At 39.6% G+C, this 13,572-nt stretch overlaps 1 protein-coding gene across 1 annotated transcript; it reads right to left on the bottom strand.

The window, feature by feature from the left end:
• Positions 1-10,935: 10,935 nt before the first annotated feature.
• Positions 10,936-13,351, bottom strand: LOC104215244 (uncharacterized). The gene is made up of 2 exons (XM_009765003.2): positions 11,789-13,351; positions 10,936-11,621 (listed from the first exon to the last, which is right to left on the bottom strand). Exons 1-2 carry the CDS (start codon positions 13,252-13,254, stop codon positions 11,543-11,545), a joined length of 1,545 nt encoding a protein of 514 aa, XP_009763305.1. The 5' UTR covers positions 13,255-13,351; the 3' UTR covers positions 10,936-11,542.
• Positions 13,352-13,572: the final 221 nt, after the last annotated feature.

Here is a 13,572-nt window from a genome sequence, read left to right as displayed (position 1 = left end):
ATCCCGCGGGCGATATCCACAACCTCCTCAAAAGTAGCACCAGATACCCTCTCCCTGGTCATGAGAATACAGAACTGATAAGTAAGACCATCAACAAACCTTCTGATCATCTCTCTATCTATCAGAACCAACCAGATGGCATGACGAGCCAACTCAGAGAACCTCAACTCATACTGCGACACGGTCATCTCCCCCTGATGCAACCACTCAAACTGCCTACGTAGCTCCTCTTTGCGAGACTGTGGCACATACTTCTCCAGAAAAATAACAGAGAACTGCTGCCAGGAAAGGGGTGCTGCACCAACAGGTTTACGCCTCTCAAAATCCTCCCACCAAGTGAAAGCAGCTCCTGAAAACTGATAGGTGGTAAAATCGATCCCGCTGGTCTCCAGAATACCTGTTGTACGAAGCATCCTCTGACACTCATCCAAAAAGCCTTGGGCATCCTCGCCTTCTATGCCACTGAAGGTCGGAGGCTGCAATCTACCGAACCTCTCCAATCTACGCTGCTCATCCTCCGGCATGACAGGAACTACATAGTCCTGAGCAGCTGCAACCGGCTGGGTTGGATGTGCCCCCAGCGTCTGAAGTCCCTGCACGACCTGCTCAGGTGTGCGAGCGGCGGGAGTCTGATTGCCTCCCCCGGCCTGAGAAGTAGCTGCGACTGTAGTGGCTGAAACTGCCTGAGCTAGGCCAGTGCAAATTGATAAGATCTGAGCCAAGGCCTCCTGAAGACCCGAAATCATAATAGGCATAACTGGTGCATGAGCTGGTGCTGCTGGAGCGTCCATAACTGGGACCTGATCATGAACTGGGGTAGCTGGTGGATCTGCAGGTGCTTCCCTAGATACTCTACCCCTACCACGACCACGACCGCGTCCTCGGCCTCTGGTGGCCACAGCTGGCGGCACTGGTGGTCGTCCATCCTATCCGGTAGCGCGTGTCCTCACCATCTATGAGAGAATAGAGTAATAAAAGTTTAGTACTCGGATCAATAAGTTCGCACGACAAGAATTTCAAGAATATGAAGTTTTTCCTAAAGGTTTTGTAGCCTCTCGAGGATAAATACAGACGTTTTCGTACCGATCTGCGAGACTCTACTAAACCTGCTCATGACTCGTGAGACCTATGTAACCTAGGCTCTGATACTAACTTGTCATGACCCTAAACCCGAACCCGGTCGTGATGGCGCCTCTCGAGAAGACAAGGCCAGCCGACTAAACCCAATTCACTTATAGACAGTTAAACAACAAGAAAGTAGTCTAAAACATGATTTAATAATATTAAGTAGCAGGTAATATCATAAGAATGCGGAAGTACAACCCAACACAGCCCGATACCGGGGTGTCACTAGTCATGAGCATCTATAAATCCTAATACAATCTGAAAGGTCTACAACACTATTACAATGTCTGATAAGAGATAGAAATGATAAAGAGGGAGAAACACGGGTCTGCGGACGTCAAACAGCTATCTCGTGGACTCCGATATCTGCTGGGAGCTCTCAACTCGCACTGGCAGGATCCGCGATGCCTAAATCTGCACATATGGGTGCAGGGAGTAAAGTGAGTACTCCAACTCAGTGAGTAACAAATGTAAATAACGACTGAAAGTAAGAAAACATGTAAGGCACAAAACATTCTATAATAAAGCAGTAAAGCCAATTAAAAATAGTAAATCAGTGAAAGATAGGTAGAATTCTTTAACTCAAATGTAGATTCATGAAAAGTCTTTTTAAATATTTAAGCAGGTAATTAACAATCAAATTATGAAAAGTAAATACATAAAGGCTCTCCCCTCGGGCATTGTATTAACAAAACCGCCCCTCGGGCAATCACATAGAACAATGACAGCCCCTCGGGCTCAATCTCACATCACAATAGGTACCCGCGCTCACTGGGGGTGTGCAGACTCCTGGAGGGGCCCCTTACGGCCCAACCGCAATAACAAGCCATCTCGTGGCATCAAAGCTAGGCCTTTGGCCTCATATCAATCAAGCCACCTCGTGGCGTACATATCTCAGGCCCTCGGCCTCATGATCAATATCAAATGTTTCCTCACAGCATAGACCCTCTGCCTTACTTAGTCAAAAACCCTCACAAGCTACTCAGATAGTAGTAAAACATGTTTCTCAGCCCAAAATATCATTTAAAAGATCATATAAGTGTTAAAACAGAGTAAACCTGGCTGAGTACAAAAACAGTAAAATATAACATGACTGAGTTCAAGTATAAAGTCAAAACAGTGAGGAAATACCAGTAAAAATCTTGAAGGGTTCAAATAGTTGGCAAAAGACCCAAATATGGCATTCAGCCCAAATTATGATGATAACAAATAGATTTCAGTCAAATACACGGTAAAATCATCGGGACGGACCAAGTCACAATCCCCAATAGTGCACGACCCCACGCTAGTCATCAAGCGTGTGCCTCACCTCAATGTAGCACTACAATGTGCAATTCGGGGTTTCAAACCCTTAGAACATCATTTACAATTATTACTCACCTCGACCGGCTAAATCTCTAGCTCGTGACGCCTTTGCCCCTCGAATCGGCCTCTACTCGCATCGAATCTATCCAAAATAAGAACGAGGACATCAAAACATGCTAAGGGAATGAAGCCCAAGCGAAAATAATCAAAATACTACAAAAATCTCGAAATTAACAAAACCCGACCCCCGGGCCCACGTCTCAGAATTCAATAATTTTTACATCAATAGATTCCTTATTTCTCTACGAGTTCATACATATCAAAAGTTCTCAAATCCGACCCCAAATGGTCCTTCAAATCCCCAATTAAAGGTCTAAGTGTCCAAGCCCTAGTTTCCCCAATTTTCACCCTTAATTTCCATAATTTCTAGCTCTAATCCGTGAAATAATAGCATAGGAACGAGTTTTAGTCCAAATTTCTTACCTCAATGAAGTTCCCTTGAAATCCCTCTCTCAATCGCCCAAAAAACCTCCAAAGCCGAGATAAAAATGGTGAAATTAGCTAAAATTCGCAAAGGCCACAATTTATACTTTCTGCCCAGGCACTTTCGCATCTGCGGCACAATTCCTGCTTCTGCGGTGCCTCATTTTTGGCTCTCCATCCGCTCCTACGAAATTCACTTAACCGGCCACGATCTGCATCTGCGATCATCCTTCTGCATTTGCGGCTTCGCAGATGCGGCCCCAAAGCCGCATTTGCGATTCCTGACAATTCCTTCCAAAACTGCTTCTGCGGCTCCTCTTCTGCACGTGCGGTGTCGCACCTGCGGTCCCCAATCCGCAGGTGTGGAAATACCAGAAACAGCTGAGATTCTGCAACTTCACAAGTCTCAAACCTTTACATCAACCATCTGAAACCACCCCGAGGTCCCCGGGACCTCAACCAAAAGAACAAACATATCCTAGAATTTTGCACACACATCCCAAATCACACCACAGAATTACTGCAACTCTCGAAATTCTATTCCGACCCCTATATCAAAATCTCGCCTACCAACTGGAAATCGCCAAAATGTCAACTTCGCCAATTCAGGCTGAAATCTACTCCGAACCTCCAAAACTCATTCCGATTGCACTCCTAGGTCCCAAATCACCTTCCGAAGCTAACCGAACCATCAGAACTCACATCCGAGCCTTCTAACACATAAGTCAACGTCCGGTTGACTTTTCCAACTTGAACTTCCTTAAAAGAGATTAAGTGTCTCAAACCTTACCGAAATTATTTCGGATTCAATCCGACCAACCCGATATCACATAACACGGATAAACAAAGTATAAAAAGCAGAAATAAGAAAAACGAAGCGGTAACTCATGAGACGATTGGTCGGGTCGTCACATCAACATTGATTTAGGTAATGACTACTACCTAATATGGTTCTCATCCCATGACTACTACTAAAGAGTCATTAATAATGGACCTTGGTTTATTGACTCATAGTATCTTAGTATCAGGAAATGGACACCGAAATTCAATCCCAACGCAAATCACATTAACTTCTCCACAATGTGAATACAACTTCAGGAATTACCCACGGAGTACTATGACCTTAAAATTCTAAAAACAATTGGCCAAATGATTGGGGATGTTTTGAAGATTGACAGCTGCACTATGAACATGACTAGGGGATGCTATGCACGCTTGTGTATTCTGGTACCCCTAGGAAAATCACTACCAAGAAATGTCATGATTGGGAAATATCTACAAGATATCTATTACGAAGACACCAATCCACTGTACATAATATGCGGATGCTTGAGACACAACCTATATCAATGTCAAAACAAGAACACAACATCCAAAAAGACAAAAGACAACTCTACATCATACACGGCCAATGAACAGTAAAAGACGGTGTCATACTCAAACAAAAGGTACACCACTCAACTCAAATTTTAAAAAAATTAGAAAAAGAAACAAAGAAAAAGAAGAAGAAAAAAAGAAAGGGAAAGATAAATAGAACTTCCTGTCGAAAAAAGAGAAGAGAAATTAAAAGAAAAAGAAATAGGAAAAGACCCCAATCTGGGTGACCAATAAATAAACAGTCTCTCCCATCTCTACCATCTCTGAAGGGTCAAGTAGTTGCATACAAAAAATCAATTCTCTATCCTAAGTCAACTAAATCTAGAAAACAAACTACCAAAATAAAAAAATTGCAAATCTGACACTACAACTCCATCATCAATGACATCACTAACCTTACATCATCAAGAACAAATAATTCATTCCTTTCTATTTTCGGCCACAACAATTAACTACCCACCAACTGTGCCACAAATAAAAAATCCCTTTACAACAAAAGACATTGTTGAGCCCACAAAAACACTAACAACAACACTCCAAAAAAGACAATAGAAAAAAAGCAAACACAGGATCTCAAGGACACAAACAGATTACCGAATGCAGAAAAAATAATACAATACACACTACAGAAAATAATGAAAATGTCATAAACACTACTCTTAAGAAGCCTACACTGCATGAAATCATTTCTACTTATGAAACCTACTATCCACCCTACACTTGCCACTTCAAATCCATCAAACCCATCACACCCCCAATCACTCTCCATCTATCACTTCACCCTCACAAACCAAAAGCCCAAGTAACTTCCCCCATTATCCGGTCACCCCCATTATCTCCCCTTCCAAAGACCAACTCTCCATTCTCCCTCTCACTGAAAATGTTTCGCCATTTTCACTAATGCCCCAACCACTGACGTGTTCATCACCCATACCACAACAGAGACAACAACTAGCATTTTCTATGTTACCACAGTCAAACCCAAATAACCAACTATTTCGTGCAAACAACAGTCATTGCAGTGCCATTTCCCATGCTATCACAACAACCCATATTGATTCCACTCGTGCACCACCCACCACCAACTCCATGGTTGGATGTGTGGGGCTACAGCAGCATGACTAGTTCTTCTTGGAGAACATACAGGACCTCATCAATCAACTAAAGGACTGGGAGACCTGTACAAAATACGAATGGAAACAATGCAAAACCTGAAAATAGCCACGATAGAGATGGTAAACCATCTGACTATAGCCACTCAACAAACACCATAATTTCAAAGACACTACCAGCCGCAACTAGTGCAGGTACAAGAGTCCCAGCAAGTACATGAGGAATAACAAGTTTACACACCCTCACCAAATACCTGGTTGCTCTCATCATCGAAAATGGAGGAGATAGCACTGCCGAAAAACCTGGACATAGAGCCGGAGGCACTACCAACAGAGTCATTGGCCCCTTTGAATCTGGAGGGAGATATAATCATCTTAATGAACACTGAAGTGCATGCACCAAGCATCCTAGATCAAATGTTGCAACACATCACACTACGAAAATCACTATCGACCACACTCCACGAAAATAGAGAAAAATAATACTTCATCACTATTCCAAAAAATCTGCTTCGAATAGCAGTGAACATCTGCACCTACCCCTTTTCAATCATTCACAACTATGCAGTACTGATTCTACCAACACTGACAGAGGAAGACTTGCCATTGTCGGTACCCAATGGGGTGGATGACCTACTAGTTGCGCACCTGCACATGTCACTGGCCCCGAGAGGGAGCTCACATTTTTAACCAATGAACCGAAAATGAAGATACTCTTTTGAAGCTGCAGGGGTTATAACAACCAGAAATTCCGGCGCAACTTCAAAGACATTATCAAGTTGAACAATCGATTAATCATCTGCTTCACTGAAACGCGCATAAAGAGCCGCAACGAGCTCAATTTATTGGTTTCACTAACTTGTTTGAAATTAGCGCATGGTGGAGTTGTACTAATGTGGAAGCGTGAAGAGTTGGATATGGATCCAGTAGCAGATACTGACCAGTAGATCCATGCAATCATCCAGGTCAATAGAACTTCAAAACATTGGTTACTCTCTTTAGTTTATGTCAGCACTTTATTAGTGAACAAAAACATACTTTAGAATAATCTACAAATAGTTGTAAAAATAACACATATCTGTGGCTATTATGTGGCAACTTTAATGAAGTCATAGCTGCCTCCGAAAAGTTTGGAGGTAGGCCTATAAATAGTAATAGAAGTACTGCATTTCTAAATTGTCTTGGTGCTAGTGATATGATTGACTTGAGTTTTGTGGGCCCACGTTTCACATGGACAAATAAAAGAAGAAAAAAGGCAGCACCAAATATTGGAACGATTGGACAGATCTCTTGAAAATTCGGACTGAGTGGAAATGTTCCATGATGCCACTGTCATACACATGCCACGTACACATTCGGACCACTGTCCACTACTGCTAAGTCTGTCAAAAAATATTAGTGAACTAATGCACGTTTTCCGCTTTGAAACAATGTAACTTAGTCACCAAATACACTTAAACAACACTGGAACAATAATACAAATTACACACATGCCATTTCTTCTTTCACATAACACGTGGAAGAATAGAATAGGTCCACATTTGAGAATATATAAATAAAAAAAATTAAAAAAACTCTTCTTGCACGCATTTTGGAACTCCAAAACATGCACCCACAACATAAAACCCATTTTCACCATACTCTTGAAAATAACCTTATTCATGAATATAACTTGATTCTCCAAAATGAACAAAACTTTTGGAAATTAAAATCAAGATTTCAATAGATAAACGACGGGGATGCTAATACAAAATTCTTCCATATATCTACTATTTAGAGGAGCAGGAAAAATAGGATACTACGGCTTAAGACACAGTTGGTAATTGGACCTTTGACCCCAAGGGAATACATGATACTCTTGTTAAACACTTCTCAAATATCTACACAACTGAACTTGATTCATGTAGATATACCATAGCACCTAACCCAAGCCTACTCAACATCCTCACACAACAGGATAAAGAAGCACTCATTAGACCCCTCTTAGTAACAAAAATCAACAGAGCTATAAAATCCTTTAAACCACTATAGGCACCAGGTCTGGATGACATAAAAAATACTGGCCCGACACAAACTCATCTATCATTCATACATATACTCAAGCGTTAGCTAACTTAGTAATACCACCTAGAATAAATAGGACCTACGTAACTCTTATTCCCAAGGTTAAACACCCCCAAAATATCTTTCAATATAGGCCCATCAGCCTTTGTAACACAATCTATGAAACTATAACAAAATTATTGTAAATCGTATTCGCCCTTTTCTCAGTAATATAATCAGTCCTAATCAATATAGCTTTATTCCGGGAAGGAGAGCAATTGACAATGCAATAATTGTCCAAGAAGCAATCTACTCATTCAGGAATTGTACGGGTAAGGGAAGATGATGCTCAAAATTGATCTTGAAAAGGCCTTTGACCGACTTGAATGGTCATTCGTCAGGAGCTCATTGGACGCATTAAATTTTCCACAAGACCTAATAACACTTATTATAAATTGCATATCTACCGTTATAACTTCAATCATTGCAAATAGCAAACCTACAGAATTCTTTGAACCATCAAGAGGCATCCGTCAAGGAGACCCGCTATTCCCGTACCTCTTCATCATCTGTATGCAATCCCTAACACGTTACATTGATTATGAAGTAGATATTTTGAACTAAAAACTTATTAAAATAAACCATAATGGCCTAGCCATATCCCACCTTCTTTTTGCGGATGACCTTATTCTATTCGCTGAAGCATACAATACTAGTGCAACTTCTATCATAAACATATTCAAATTCATTTTCAATAAATCCGAGCAGAGAACAAAAAATTTCAAATCCAAAATATTTTTTTTCTTCTAATGTACCAGTCCAAATATTGTTGCCCAATACACTAAACATTAAGATTAAAAAAATAATGTGGGAAAATACTTGGGATTTCCGATTACCAACTTACAACCAATAAGTTCTATTATCATTCATACTCTACATGATGAATACTCGACTAAAATGCTGGAAAACAAAACTACTCACTTTATATGGGAGATTAACTCATATACAATTGACTCTGTTAGCTATCCCCACTCATATACAAAACTACTCATTTGGCAAGTGGAACAGTCGAAGATTTCAGCAGGAAAAGAAAGAAAGTGACTACAGGATAAGAGAAATTGTCCTCCAACTATATATCAGAGGGGAGAGGTATTACAAATGGCAGAAACTATTAGAGAGTCTAAACAATTTTCCTATATAGATTCAGCAGATTAGTAGATGATATGTATAGGTGAGATGTTGAGTGGATAGATATTGACTATAGAGAACTAATCCTAGAGTCCAAAAGGATTTGTAGTTGTAAATATACACAATTGGTTGAATTCTTTTTTTTTATTTATTTTGACCAAAAAAAATATATTGATCGCATCTAGAGAAACTTCCTATGAGGTTCTACAATGGACCAAAGGAAAATCCACCACATGAACTGGAATAAGGTAGCATCTCTTAAGCAAGAGGGAGGCCTGGGGCTGTACAAAGCAACAAGGAAAAATATCGCACTCCTATCAAACCTACTATGGAGATACCTCTCAAATCTTGAATCTCTATCGATAAAAATAATTAAGGGTAAATACATCAGCACTCAAAGAAGGAACCCTATGGTTTACAAAACAAATGACTCCTGCATCTAGAAAAGCACTACCAAAACTTATTCTTTCTTCTCCATAGGCATCGCCAGAAATTTTGGAAATGGGAACCAAATAAGCATTTGGGATGATAGATGGGTAATTGGCCATCACACTTTAAGGGAACTAATTGAGGGGCCATTAGGCAAGGAAGATATAAATAAAAAAGTTAACTGTATCATTACTAATAAAAATTGGAACCTATAAGCTCTACCATATGGCCTACCAAATACGCTTTCTGATATCGTAACACAAACATAGATTATGTTCTCAGAAAAATTAAATGACTCCTTCTTCTGGAAAGAAACGGAAGATGGGAACTTCACAACAAAATCTGCATGCAATCTATTCATTAGGCTCATAGAGGTAGCTCAATCTCCAGAACCTTTTAACCACTTCTGGATATGGAAAACACACTGCCACAACAAACTCAAAACTTTCCTCTGGCTACTAATACATCAACGACTACCTACTAAAGTTGTCCTAACCCAAAGAAAAATTATTGAATGCAACTCCTGCAACATTGTGGGACAGAGGAAAACATAAACCACATATTCTTTCACTGCCCTATGAACAACACAATATGGGGAGAGCTAAACATCACCACCCCCAAACTCAAATCGACTAGATTGGATAAAGGATAATTGTACCTCCACTACGAGCATCATACTACCAAATAACTCATCAATCCCGTTGGTTATTATCACACCAATTATTCTTTGGCATATTTGGCTCAACCGTAATCATAACATTTTTAATAACTGCTCAACACACATTGATAGCAAAACAAACAGTTACGCACACAATGGAATACCTCTGCCTAACAAACCAAAACTTCAAACATTTCATAACCACAAAATCCTGATAAAATGGACACCCGCACCACAAAACATCTATAAACTCAATATAGATGATGCACATCAAACAAACTCCAACATTGGAGGAGCAGGTGGAGTCATCAAAGATTCTGAAGGAAAATGGATTAATGAGTTCACCTGCCACATAATGGTCTCATCAGCCATCCAAGCAGAAATTATCGCCCTATTAAAAGGATTGAAAATTGCTTTCATACAGTTGCAGACTTGCAGATATCAGATGAATCTAGATCAGTGTACTAATTACGGCTTGCAAAAAGGAACGAAAGCCATGATTTTTGTGGTTATTCTTTCTCTTGTTCTTTTTTGTTTTACTTTATCGGATAATGGTTGAAAATAGAAAGACACCTCCATAGAAACTTCAAGTTCCCTACAACACTAAAAGAAATCAGAATGTGAATGCATAGAAAAAGAGAATTCTGTAAGAATTGGATGAATGGGAGAATGAGGAGCGACATAAACATATAGAGGAGGAGCAATATCGTGCACACCAGGGTCCTGCTCGACGCACTGGGCTAGCCGGATGTTAGGCATGTCTACCGTGAAGGAAACCAAGTGGTGCACTCACTAGCGCGTTTAGGAGCAACTGTAACTCACATACTAACAACCTTTATTTGCTTTCTCTACTTTTCGCAAAGATTTACTAAGGACTGCTTCGTTAAAATCAGTCCGGGACTATAATAACTCTCTCTAATTTACGGCATAATAATAAATTATGCGCCTTTCTAGCCAAAAAAAAAAAGAAAAAGAAAGAGCTCAGTGTAGTTTTGAGGGTATGTAACAAACAGTGGTCAGTGGCTACTCATTTTCATAATACTAATACTAGTCACTTTCTCTTCCACAAAGAAAATGTTGTTTGGGAATGATGAGAAAGACTTCTCACTAGCTATGATGCAAAAGTCTCCCTAGTTGTATTTTACTTTCAGTTTGTAATTATACTACTACTATTGGAGTTGTTGCATTTTACTTTCAAAGTTGTAACAGCTGTCTCAAAACAATACCAGTAGAACAAAAAAGCAATGCTAGTAATCTAGCACACCTACAGTGAAAAACAAATGTCCTAACAACTCAAAGACTAACCAACTAAAATAACAAACACTGTATCAATCTTCTAATACCAACAGAAGAAGCAATGGGTGCTTAAACACCCATAATACATAGCTTAGATCTGCCATTGCCAAATGCTGCGACTTAAGCCATACTAATATTTAACCCTCACATTCCACAAACAGGTGAACCGAACCGTTGACTGATCATAATGAGTTTGATACAAGAATCAACATTGATGCCCCACTTAACAAGTTTCCCCTGCAAGAGCAAATCCAGATTTTGCCCTTCCAAGCTACTTTAAGTTGCAAATATATTGTCCAATCTAGCTTTTTACTCTAACAGAATCGCCAATAAGTTGCAAATATTCGGCACACAACAACAACTATGACCTTTCTTGTATCTGCTCTTTTAAATATCCTCAAGTTAGAGTCATTTTTTCAATTTAAAAATTTTCTCAGTTTACTTGTGCTATGCTCCATTGAACCTTCAAGAAACAGGAAAATTGGGTCAACAAGTATGCCACACAAGTTGTTGCATACTTAGCCACCTAATGCCAAATGGCTAGAGTAACAGCAATGGCCAAAAGTAGTAGTAGCACACCATCTCCTCCTGGCAGGATGCCTAACCTGTTGAAAAGTTAACACCATATAAAATTTGTTACTAGTAGAATTTCATGCTATTGTTTTTGCACTGTGTTGGACAACATGTACTGAGTTGAAATCATAATTGGTTTCTTTTTTCTTCCTTTTATCCATTCTCTTTTCTATAATTAGTGGTGGTACTATACTCATACCTGAGCTTTCTCCTGGACTGATAAATGTATGTCATCACCGGCGGAAGGATGCCAAACAGAAAGCAGTTTGCATAAATCCCAGCAAAATTGAGAGCTCTTGAAAATGTAGAGGGAAAGAAAGAACCAATGAGAACTGGCAAAGCTAGAACAAAAGGCATCACAATGCTTTGCAAAGATTTGAAACCGTGTTTCCCTCTAATTTCCAAATCATTATCACTCTTGATTCCACTATAAGAAACTTCTCCTGCATTTCCAAGATTTCGCCTGAACTTGAAACTGGCTGATCCAACTTTGCCTACTTCACCTTGAGTTGTTACTCCTCTAGGATTACTGAAGATCAAATCCAATGTGTCGACAACCTGTTTCGGGAAACTAACAGCATATCCTATCAAGCTAGTGGCCAATGCTGAAAATGCAAAACCTTGAACTGCTGGTAGAGCAGAGGAATTAACAGAGAGCAAGAGCGAGATCGGATCGCTTGAGACATATGAAGCATTGTTCCCAGAAAGTCCCAAAACAATCAAATTCCATGATACAACCATGATTAAAGGAATAGTCCCACCTAGAATTATTGCTTTTCTAGCATCATGTATAGTGTTCCCAGCAATTTTACAAATGAATGGTGTGATTACATGGAACCCCATTGTAAGTACAGCCACAGGAATAGCAGGCAAGATTGAGGAAAATCTCCAAGAAGCAAATCCAAAAGAAGTTACAATATTCATTCTCCCAACAAACAGTCCAATTACCACAAGTGCTGTAATGGAGACAAGCATCATAATGCACAGACACCTGTTTGCTACATCAATAACCTTAAAAGGTAACAAACACAAAACTACTCCAACCAGTGATGGAAACAGTCCATTGGCAATAACAGGATTAATTTTGCAAAACCACTGAGAAATAATTGAACCAATGCCTGAAACACAGGCTACCAACAAAGCAAAAGTTAGTGAAGCATAGACCAAAGCAACAAAAGAACCAATTTTACTTCCTAATGTCTTGGTTGCAAGACTAGTGAAGCTAACTTCATCAACCCCATCTTCCTCCATTGCAGCAAAACTAAGTTCAGCTACAAGAATAATAGAGGAAATGACATATACCCAAGTCAATAATAGAGCTATAGTTGATGGAAGTGGACCAGATTTTACAGTTGCTGCAGGTAATCCCAACATTCCAGGCCCTACAGCAGTACCTACAACCAAACTTACAGCACCCCAAAAGCTTTTTTCCTTAGCCACTTGAATCTTTTCTTCAACATTACATTGTTCATCTGAAAAACTAGCTTCATTTGCATTCAAAGAGACAGCTAAAGGTTTGTGCTTTACACACCTAACTGTAAATGCTTCCAGAGTGGGCTTATAGAGTAGTTGCTTAAAAGTTGGAACTTTTGAGCTTTTGCAATGAGTTATATGACAAGTATTGTGGCTGAAAAATTGAAACTTGAACTGCTGTGAAAGAAGCATTGCTTATATACCCAAAAAAAAATGTCAAGATCCCTTCAACTTTCCACCTTTGATTCAGTTCCTGGTCCTCTGCATTGGGTTATAAAGGAACAATCCTATTTCCCTTTTCTATCAGCGTAAAAATGAGAGAATTCTTGGTTGCATTTGACAAGTACCATAGAAAGTACTTAGAATGGATTTTTTTTTTATCGGCAATCAAATACAATAAATGGGGTTATGAGAGGGAAGGAAAAGAATTGCGTAAAAAGTTGTTTGTGTGCAGAAAATGAAAAGGGTTGGAACTGAGTAGTACTAGTGACTGACTAGTCCAGAAAGCAG

The sequence above is a fragment of the Nicotiana sylvestris genome, chromosome 12 (assembly GCF_000393655.2).
Source record: "Nicotiana sylvestris chromosome 12, ASM39365v2, whole genome shotgun sequence".
Taxonomy (NCBI): Eukaryota; Viridiplantae; Streptophyta; class Magnoliopsida; order Solanales; family Solanaceae; genus Nicotiana; species Nicotiana sylvestris.
Note: the sequence above shows the minus strand (reverse complement) of the source record. Positions and strands in the feature narration are given on the sequence as shown.